Genomic DNA, 11,306 nt, shown 5'->3' on the forward strand with positions numbered 1-11,306 from the left:
GGTTAATCAATGTACATTATTTTGGTCTCGAGTATAAGTTTGACAAATTCACTCAAATATAATCATGCCTGGATTCGCTTCACTACTGTAATTGTAATTAGAATGGGATAAACTTACCATTAACTGAACTAGATTGCATTCAAAATACGTACGCGAGTGTCTATTACATACAGACATTAAAGTTAAATAGTAGACATGATGAGTACATACACATATACATACTATGATCCTATTTTTAATCGCAAAGAAAAGTGAGCTTTATAAATAAAGTTATTTTGACATTGCATTAATAAATATAGTCTAATAATTTGTTCGCGTATCACCTAAAAAATATTTACAATATTACGATTTCTTATAAATACTAACATATAGTATTCAAAAATATAAAATTAAATTGTAAGGGGCCGATGTCAGTAAATTACAGATATTGAAGAAAATCTGATATGGGGCCTTTATTAGAGCGACAGAAGCCAAAACAAAAATTTAGAAGTTTTGTCTGTCTGTTTTTATGTTTGCACATGCATCACGCAAGAACCACTGTATGAAATTAAATACATTTTTCACCGATGTATTGCTAGACGTCTAATTTAAAATATAGACTTAATTTTATTCCGGGAAATATAAAGGGGGGATTTTAATTAGGAAAAACTTTCTGAGATTCAACTCTCTTCAGAGCCGCTAGCCGAAGCTAGTAAAATATAAAAACCAGAAAAAATATCAGACAGAACTCTGTCTCAAATGTATGACTCAAATAAAATGTTACAAATGGTGTCAATGGTACAGATGTAATATATATGCTCTCAAATTGTACTGATCATATCAATAGACATTGCTACCTGCCTGTTGTGGCGAACCGCACTCTACACGCTTTGAGCGACGCTACCACAAGTTACTCGTCTCTATTGCGAGATGTACAACTCGAACATAAATTCAATTTGAGTCCCGACAATTCTTTATTAACAAATAGAGGTTTGTGAAAATAGATGTCTATAATAAATTATGTATATTATCTTTAAAGACTTCTGCGAATACAAAATTAGTGAATAGAAAATGTGTTTTTTTTTTGCTTTTTAAATCTAACGTATTTATGATCGATTGACTGGTTTGGTGGCGTAGTTGTAAGTCTACACGGTAGTACGACTGCCGCGCTGAGGTCCTGGGTTCGAATCCCAGGTCGGGCCAAAATAATTGTGCCTGGGTTTTTCCATCTTAAAAAAAATTACTCATTCGCAGCTCGGAGTCAGGAAGTGGACGGTGTGATTCCCCCGTGCCTCGGAAAGCACGTAAAGCCGTTGGTCTTGCGCCTGATTTCTCTCCGGTCATGTCGGATTGCCGACTCACTAGACTATGAGAGTGAAGGAACAGAGAGTGCACCTGTGTATTGCGCACACACTTGTGCACTATAATATCTCCTGCGTACCTGGCTGATCTCCGTTAAGATTGGCCGCCGTGGTCAAAATTCGACTAGGAGGGATTCATTCATTCATTCATTCATTCATTTATGATATTTTATGCCTTGGTGGCGTAGCTGTATTACGTGCGTGGTATGACCACTGCTTCTTGGATACAAGACATACTACTATGTAGATCACAAGTCAGATTAACTATCATCAATGACTACTACATATGCGTAAGAGACTATTCTTAATTAATGTCAATAAGACATAATTAAAACTATCAAATTGTATGAACTAGAAGGACTATAGAAAATCTAAATTATGAAGCAATGTAACCTTTGACCATAAATTATCTTTTTAAGGATAATTTTATGACATCGTAAATTTTTTCTGAAATACCTGTTCAGTAACGACAGCAGACAACACTTTTTTATTGTTTTGGTAATTAAACCTAGTGGTGTATATTGCTAAAACCTTTAAGATTAACGATAATGTCAGAGCGCCCTATTCCGTCAACAGGGGCGAATTCGTCTTTGCAATTACGGGCGTTCTAATTAAAAGACAATTTTGAAAGCCGTATAGATAATTAGGGGATTTTTTTACTCTTTTACCTACAACACTATCACAGCTGTTCTTCGAATAGGACGCCCATAAAATCAGATTGACGAATTTGCCCCAATGCTAATAATAATAAGAAACTGTTTTATCACTGCTTAGGTACTAACCTTTTATCCATCTCCCCTCTCCTCTTATATGCTGGTTTCAAAACAACGTTCAATAATGAGAAGTGCGTTCTAACTCCCAATGGAAAGAACTAAGTATTTTCCGAACGAGCAACTCAATTAAACGAAAAGCTTCAATGATCGAGATAAAGACATTGTGTGAGACCTTTGACCGATTAATTAGGATCAGAGCTGATCTAACAAGAGTACTGGAGTCAGCCGTTTAGTGATATCAACGCTGTTAGTAACAAAAGGATGGCGAATGTTATTCTATAGTGTGCATATGGGAATTTATTTCTTCATCGTTATGTTTGTCGCTTTTGCTCGCGACTGTGCCCATGTGAAGAAGTTTTTCGGGGATAAAAGACTCGTTATATACTTTGCTGGGGTGAAAAGTAAGAAATAAAGAAAGAAAAAAAAATATTTGTCACAGAGTGACATGTATAGGTACAGAAGTATAAGGGGGGAAAAACAAAGAAAATTAACTTTATAAAGAAGTACGATTAATAATAAGTATTAAAACTAAACAAAAAACATCTGGAAACAAAGTAGACTATGTTCTTCACAAGAATATATCAAATTTAATTTGTGGCGGTTCAGTGGTTCAGCCGAGAGAGAGTTACTCTTGCATTGAATTTTATATTGATTTTGTAAATCGCTGTCTAATAAGCTTAAATTTCAAGTAGATGGTTATTTGTTTAATTAAACTTTTGTTTTGTTTTTCGTTCCATGCTGCTTAGTGCTAACTACAACAAAGGTGATTAAATACAAATGCACTGCATTTGTTTTATAGCTAACAATATATAAGTATCGTTTGATTTGGTAATTTATGATAATTTGCATTAAAATTACGTTTTTATGTCTACACTCTCATATAAAAAAATTACCTATACAATCCAACATTTTCTTACAATACCATCACACGCTGTCTTGTATGTGAGGAAGAACTAAAATGGCTTATTTTAAACACAATGCGTCTATAAATAACGTATCCGACACGTATCGCATAGCAATTGACATTATAACACTTCCTTACTTTCTTATTGTATATTACCGCCGAATAACAATAAGAGAGGTTTGCGAAGGTGCAGTATAAATGGTTTAATTTAAAAAACGGATTGGTTATATGTTATAATAAACAATATAGTGCGAATTAAAATTAATTTACACTTTAGTTCGACAGAAGAGTACTTCCTTAGCTTCTTCCTTAACTTTAGATTTAAGCAATAACATTGTGTCGCTTAAATCTAATTTTTTTTATTGCTTAGAATTACGAGACGCGGCAAGCGGTGAGACCGCCCATAAACAGTAGAAAACACCATCCAACACCTTGAATTACAAAGTATTGTTTGGTATTTCACTTCACTCGCCATCCTGAGACATGAGATGTTAAGTCTTATTATATGCAATAGTTACAGTGGCTACAATGTACTTCAAACCGGAACACAACAGCAACTACACACTGCTGCTTGGCGACAGAAATAGACATTGCGATAGTACCTACCCCGGCGGACTCTCACATATAAAATACCTACCACCAGTAGACTACTTTATATCAATATCTCTGTCCTTGACTTGCTTTACCCTAAGTGCAAAAGTTTTTGTCAAATGAGCGCAGAATATTGAACGTGCCAACTCGGCCACCTTAGGACCCGTCGAAAGTTAGTTTCACTAGCTCCATTAAACCTGTTTCGTCCTCAATTTCGCGTGTACCTGGCTCCCAACTAAACGCCTGCTGTGTTTTAAGTACCTTCATTATTAAGTCACGGGATTTTTAATTAAGCCTCTTGTAATTAAACAAGAAGTAATTACGTGACCTACGTTGACATGAATTAAATAGTAGACAGTGAAATGGCATGAGATGAAAATATTTATAATTGTCTCCGTATTTATGTGAAGATATTATTTTCTAGGGAATTAATGTATCCGCCACATCTTTAGGATTCTTAATCGATGTTTAAAAGATGCACACAAAATTATATCGTATTCAATTTATTATAATTTTTACACAAAATTTTATTCTTAGACCCCGTTCTCGCTCGCACGCTCTTAAGCGCGCTCTTGACATGTGAAAACCCCGATCAAAATACTTCAAAAATAAAAATTCTCTAAGCATATTTTGCTAAAGCGTTCTACCCTTGTCATCCAAATGGGGTCCTAAATATTCAGTCACGAAACAAATTATACAATTCATTCCAAATCGACATCTTACTTAAATGTTTTGAATAAAATGCAGCTGCAAGCGGCAAAGAGGTGCTCAACGAAATAATGCGAGTGTGCCTTCGTTAGGCGCAGAGTGCACTTACAACTACTTGGCCAATTTTCATCAACGTTTTATTTAATTTACAAGAGTCGATAAACAGTGGAAATATTATTTAACGTCTCCTGTTTCGACGTTCAAATAAGTTTCATTTAAATTATTTTAAAGTGTAAAGTGCTAGTCGTTGAACAAGTACTAACTTTAAAGAAATAAAGGCTAAAACAGACATATTGACTAGGCAATCGATCACTTACAATATAAACTTTTTGAAAAACGGCTTCACTATAAGCGACATTTAATTTATAGGTATTAAGTTATTGTTTTTTTTTTATAGATTCTAAATTTGAATTTAGAATCGCAATAATGGCTTTTTCATGTGTCTCCTATTTCAAATTTAATAAAGCCGGAATGCTGCACCGTTCCTGGAGTTTAGAATCCGCTACGACGGGATTATCGACTTATCGACATCCACATGACGGGTGTATTCTAGGTATTGACCCAGAACATAAATTATCATTTATAAAATACACTTCGTTACACAAACAATAAATATATTTTACTATTTACAAACCACGCTATTTATTTATTATTTATTTCATTTGACTAGCCAACAATTGTTTGCACACCAATACAATTTTCAAACGGAAACAATCAATATGACTTATACGTAAGTGCAACAATTTCTTACAGGCTAGTTCCACATGCACAAAATAGGGAATACAATAAAATAAAATTATATTATTATATAATTATGCTATAGTAATTCTAAGGCTCCAAGTGCTCTTTATGCTCTAACTGCTCATGTACAATGTATAAAAGACTATCCCAAATGAAGTTACCGCGTCGCAGTTGAAACGAGAAGTTACTTTGCTCATTAGTACGTCGCATAATTTCCATTAGCACCACACAAAGCCGCTGCAAAAATCTGACAATTACTTATGCGGACCGTGAAACTAATTTTCATGCTAATCTTGTGGGTTTCAGGTACTTTTTCAGTTTCAAAAGCAAATACTATTCTTTTGGAAGTAAATTTGCTATATTGTTTTTTCAGGCGTTGTTTTATAACTAGTCTTTAACGATGTGTATAAAACAGTTGGACCCATATATTTCGACACAACCAAAATGTACCCTATTATCAGGCTCATTTCTGTCTCATGATGTGATGAAAGCAAACTTATTTGCATTCAGAGCACTTTTAATTAGGCAGCTCATGCGTGTTTCCGAAGTGAAGAACTTTTTTTCTAGGGCTAGGCAAAGGTTACTACACCTGATGGTAAGTGAAGGAATGTCCAAAATTGTCGACCGGTATCTTTCCTCATGAACTTGATTGCGGAAAGTGATTGCTGTATTAGGGTGGAAATCAAGATCTCATCTGTTAGGCAGCTTAATTTATTAAATAATTAGTAGTACTCGCTACTTCGCCATTAGATAATGCCGTAGTTATATTATTTATATAACCACTATTATATTATTCAAGAATAATAAATAACGTAATTCCTTTAAATGCTTTCATTAAAAGTAAAATGCTTAGTCCATAGTTGATTACCTGCGAAGTTGTATAAGGGTTTGGAATATTTCGTTTTTAGGTTTCCTTGCCCCAAAAAGTAACTTTATAGGAACAATTTGTTGTCCGTCGATCTGTCAAAACTCTTTTTCTCAGAAACGCGTAGAGGTATCAAGTTGAAATGTATAACAAATGCTCGAGTCTACGGTTACTTTCCAGCTCGCATAAGTCCAATTCGAATTTGTACGATTTTTTCTACCTAGGCTCAAAGTAAAAGGTACAAACTTAGTTTCATTTCACATATCATGCATTTCAAAATATAATAACTGAGATTTTTAACTAATCTATGACGTAACAAGACTCGCTTTCTATTGATAATTGGTCGGACAACTTATAGAATTATAGTAACATTACGTTCTACGTAATAATCACTTCCCTTGTTCCAGTTTTGCCACACTCAATAGCGCTCCAGTAAATCGCAATACCAAATTAAATCAAACAGCTATTTATTAATTGGGACCAGTTTCAAACGGTAAACATGTTTTATCAAGCTCTTTTAAATGTTTTATAATTATTATCTAATTGCAACATATACGGACTTTGGGACAGAAGGTCTTGGAACCGCTACCCCGAGGATGAAGTATAAAGAATTGTCTCAAGTGTTGGTATCGAGTAAGTAAACATTGAAGTATTTATGTACAGTCGTTAGACGTCGAAAAAGATTCCGCGTTTCCGATCTCCGAACATTTTGCTTACCAATATTCTATACTTACACGATTTAAAATTGGAGGCTTAGGGACTATTCATGCTGCCGTATATTTGTTCTTAATACGCTTACCGGGAGCTGTACATTTCAATAGATAAAATACTTAACGAAACTATAATTTGACGTACATTTTTTGCTAGGTTGGGTCTTTAGAATTGGAAGAAACGTGGAAATTATATTCTGAATTTGTTTACTTGAATCCATTTATGTACCAACGGACAATATACAAAAAAAACATTATCTAAAGAAAAACCTACCAGCCAATACTACTACAGGTTTGGTAACGCCTTGTGTCAAGATTTGTCCATGAGTAGATCCCGGAGGTTTGTAGCCGAAGATCGAAGTAAAACAAGAAATAATATTCTTGAATATATTAGTCATAAAAATTAATGATGGTCACAAAATTACGTCAATTTTAATTCAACGATATCTAATACAATCTATAGTTATTTTGCTTTCACGTTTTAGAAAATTCATGTGAGCTTATGATCTTGAAGGTTTTTCCTTATATTTTCATCGATCCAGGGTCGTAGGAAGGAAATTTTGGTATGTATGGTAGGCATGGTGCCGCATCCCAATCCATTGGACACGATTCCCACTTGCACACCATGCATTGTCAACGGACCGCCGCTATCGCCCTTAGAAGCAAAAAAAAATTATAAGGATATTTCGACAGCTGCAACTACGCAGTACATTAACTTGAAAATGTCAACTTCACAGGAGAGACGTTTAAATTGAAAATAACAGATAAATTTTATAATACTAGAGTTTTCTGAATGAGCTTTTTGTGTCATTCAAGTATTCTTCATTTTATAGCAAAATAAAGAGATTTTGTAAGATTATAAAAGATAAAGAAATAATAATTTTGCATTCTAACGGAAATTAGTCAATAATCGACTTAGCGTAGTATTAATTGCAGCTGTCCATTTGTGACTTTTACTTTTCACTATAAAACAGCATCTGAAAGATAAATTCAGTTGCTTGGCATAATAAATGAGCATTGCAGTTCTATCTACCTTAGCAAGGATATCGTATATAACTACTATGATATAAATGCTAAGGGCCTGTTTTACAACAACTTCAGAGTAAATGCCACTCATCATATAATATAAGCCAACCAAATATAAAACTAATGCTCTAATCTATGCTCTCAAATATATGGTAATATAATGGATACTATCTACATTAGCTGTTTAATACGATGACTGTCAATTGTCAAGGGTTAATCTTAATCTTCGCATATAACAGGCTGATGTCAGTACATTAAATATATTGAAGAAAGACTAATATGATGGATTTTTATCCAACAGAAGCCAAAACAATAATTTTAGATTGTTTTTTCTGTCTATACACGCATCACGCAAAAAATTACTCCATGGTATTTTATGTTTTCACATTGGTGTTGCTAGAAATCTCACTTAAAATATATATCCCGGAAAATTTAAAGCGGGACTTTTATTCTGGACCAACTTTAAACAGAGAAAGAGTTTGACAAATTAAGATGAAATTTAGCATTTACTTAGACCACGGTTTGCATTGGCATGTGAAGAACTTAGTAACCACAGACATCACTCAACGGAACTTCTATACTGACAAAGGTAAAAATAAAGAGAAAGTCATTGTAAAATAAAAATACTCACTTTACATGAACCTTTGTTATAAGATTTGATACAAATCTCATCTTTACAGGCCCATGGGTACATCTTGCATTCATCTATGGGTTTTATCTCTACTGATGCTTGCCGTAGTATCTTTGAAATACTGCCGAATTGCTTTAAACATAGAAATTTAAATTAGCAAAGAATCTTTCTGCGGTAGGTCGTTTAGAGGCGGGATATGCACCTCGATTTCTTACGTCATATTCTCTTTTCAGGGATAGGCAGATCTAAGTTAGGTTCTATGTAATAGGGGCGAGGCTACTACAAATAACTTGACACAGTTATACCCCCTTATTCATAGACGTTTTTTATCTAAGGACGGAGCAAATCTGTGATAACAAGTATGTTTCTCAGTGCTTGAGATACAACAATATTAGCCAATCACGACGGCCCCATGTCTACGCATTGCGAAGGCTGCCATGCCGTCAGTACTGAGAAACAGACTTGTTATCACAGCTTTGCTCCGACCTTAGGTAACGAACGTCTGTTAATACAGGGGTAAGACTTTGCGCCGATAATAAGCAGAAAAATCTAAAATCACTTTATCGATCCAGGGATCGAACCCAAGACCTACCATAGCGGTTACCGCGTCATTTGGTTTCAATACAGTATGTCAAATAACAGCGGCGATAGCCTAGTTGGCTGTGGAACGGACGAGACGAATGTCCGCAGGTTCAAACCCAAAGGGCACACACCTCTGACTTTTCTAAAAAAAATATGTGTGTATCTTTTGTGAATTATCGCTCGCTTTTACGGTGAAGGAAAAACATCGTGAGGAAACCTGCATATCTGAGAAAATCTCTATAGGAACTTTCGAGGGTGTGTGAAGTCTACCAATCCGCACTAGGCCAGCGTGGTGGACTAAGGCCCTCTCAGTAGTAGAGGAGGCCCGTGCCCAACAGTGGGACAGTATAAGGATAATACAGAGCTGATATTATATTATAGTATGTCAAATTACATGAATCTAGTAAAGTAGGTTTAATGATATTGCTGTTAACTTACCCAAGTCAAACCCCATCCAGTAACATTTGCCAGTGTGTATGGTACAATCTCCAAGTCTTTATCAGCCAAGGCTATTTTAGATACATTTTCATTGTAGACAATATTTTCCTTTAGCTTCAATAACGCAATGTCGTGTGAGAAAGCCAAGGACATATTATTATTGGGGTTGAAGTTTTCATGAATTATGACTTTCTCTACTTCATACGTTGTTCCACCAACGCCGAGTTGTGCTGACCCCACCCTGATCACTTCACTTGTCAAGTTTTCACTGAAAAAAATGTTTTTTTCTACCGTGGGCATGATAAAGGGGTGTCTAAAGTATAGTTTATTAATAATTAAGGTAGGGAACCCAATTCTGTCTATATGGCGAATCCGTCTTTTTGCAATTACAGGCGTTCTATTCGAAGGACAGCTTTGATAGTCTATAGGGAAGGTCAAAAATCGTCTATTCAGTTGCCATGACGACGCATTATTCACACATCCATAAAATCAAAAAATATATCGTGATTTTTAATTATAGTATCTTATGTAATTTTTTTAAACATGGTGTTTGAAATGAATTAGTGTGAGTACTGTGAATTAGCTTTAATCAACCAAACTATTTATGGTTGTCATTGTTATATATTTACCAATTATACTTACTACATTAGGAAACAATGTGCCGCAGTAAGAATAAACCTTTCATGAATAACTGAGCCGCCGCATATCATGACCGTCGTCTTTGGTTGTGTTTTGTTTTTATATCTGATGATTGACGCTACAAATGGTGCATCGGATATGGGAATCTCGTGGCCTCCCGCTACACCCACCATTGGGTGATGCACCGCTAAAAACATAAAAAAATATTTTAGCACTTTTTATTGACTTATTAGCGACGGTAGATTAGCAAGGAATAAAATTAGAAGGGAGGTCATGACCCTCAGTATTGAGACACGGCGCAAAGAGAGTTAGAGATTAGCAAGAAAATTTGAAGTCGACTTCCATAAACTATTTTACCATGTAAAGTTTTACATTGTAAATAATCACGGGAAGAAGAGACAGAAAATTTCAAGTTTATAGAGTTGCAACAAGTCTCATGTGTCATCTATTGGAATATTGTCGCTGATGTAAAAACACCTGGGAATTCTTACGCAATAAATTGAAGAACTTCTCAGTCTAAACTTAGCAATAGTGGAGTCCTTCTATACGCGGGACTTCCTTACGGGCTAAATGCCACAGTATAGTAATGCAAAGGACAGTATAATATATGGTTGATATAACTGAAAGGAAGTTTTCTTTAAAACTATCTGAAGATTATTTTAAGTTGAACAAGTTCTTATCATAGATGTAATAAATGTTATAAGAATAAAAAGATGCACGAAAAATTAATTAAAATTAAAGTTATCTCGATTATGATACGGAGGAAAGAAATGCGACAAATAGAAAGTATTTAGACTCATAAAATAAACTTACATAAAGCATCAATATAATGAATAAAACAAAACGCCCAGAACAACTGCAATCCACCCATGTTGAAATTTAACCAAAAATAATTTCAATCTAGTATTTATAGAATTTGTTATCAAAACGCTATTTAAAATAATCATATTTTGGTAATTAAGATAAACGCGATGTGGATTAAAGTTAATTATATTCTATAATTAATTTTAACTACATGTTTATTTTTTATGAAAATTATATTTGAATAGTTCGGTGCTTATGCCTGTACTTACTGTTGATATTTTAATAGGGCTATTTTGTAATTCTTACTTATTTAAAATGATGAATAAAACATTATTTATTTAAGATGTAGGTGATGTTTGTGTATCTATCCAAGGTAATTTTATGAATAATAATGTAGTTAGGTATTTTACTTGCATGGCTTAGTCAAAGTTTGCGTACTGAACCCAAGTAAATTAATAGAAACTATTGATCGTCCAGTGGCCGCAATCCGACCGTTGAATTTAATATGTTTGTAACACATATTCTATGAACTTTGATCATGCCAAATCTCACCC

The 11,306-nt window shown here is 34.4% G+C and overlaps 1 protein-coding gene across 1 annotated transcript; it reads right to left on the bottom strand.

Annotated features, from left to right (window-relative positions):
• Positions 1 to 7,005: 7,005 nt before the first annotated feature.
• On the bottom strand, positions 7,006 to 10,824 carry LOC115456416 (chymotrypsin-1). The gene is made up of 5 exons (XM_030185470.1): positions 10,762 to 10,824; positions 9,952 to 10,135; positions 9,310 to 9,577; positions 8,290 to 8,421; positions 7,006 to 7,287 (listed from the first exon to the last, which is right to left on the bottom strand). The coding sequence occupies exons 1-5, from the start codon at positions 10,817 to 10,819 to the stop codon at positions 7,123 to 7,125; spliced, it is 807 nt and encodes a 268-aa protein (XP_030041330.1). The 5' UTR covers positions 10,820 to 10,824; the 3' UTR covers positions 7,006 to 7,122.
• Positions 10,825 to 11,306: the final 482 nt, after the last annotated feature.

The sequence above is a fragment of the Manduca sexta genome, chromosome 20 (assembly GCF_014839805.1).
Source record: "Manduca sexta isolate Smith_Timp_Sample1 chromosome 20, JHU_Msex_v1.0, whole genome shotgun sequence".
Lineage (NCBI taxonomy): Eukaryota > Metazoa > Arthropoda > Insecta > Lepidoptera > Sphingidae > Manduca > Manduca sexta.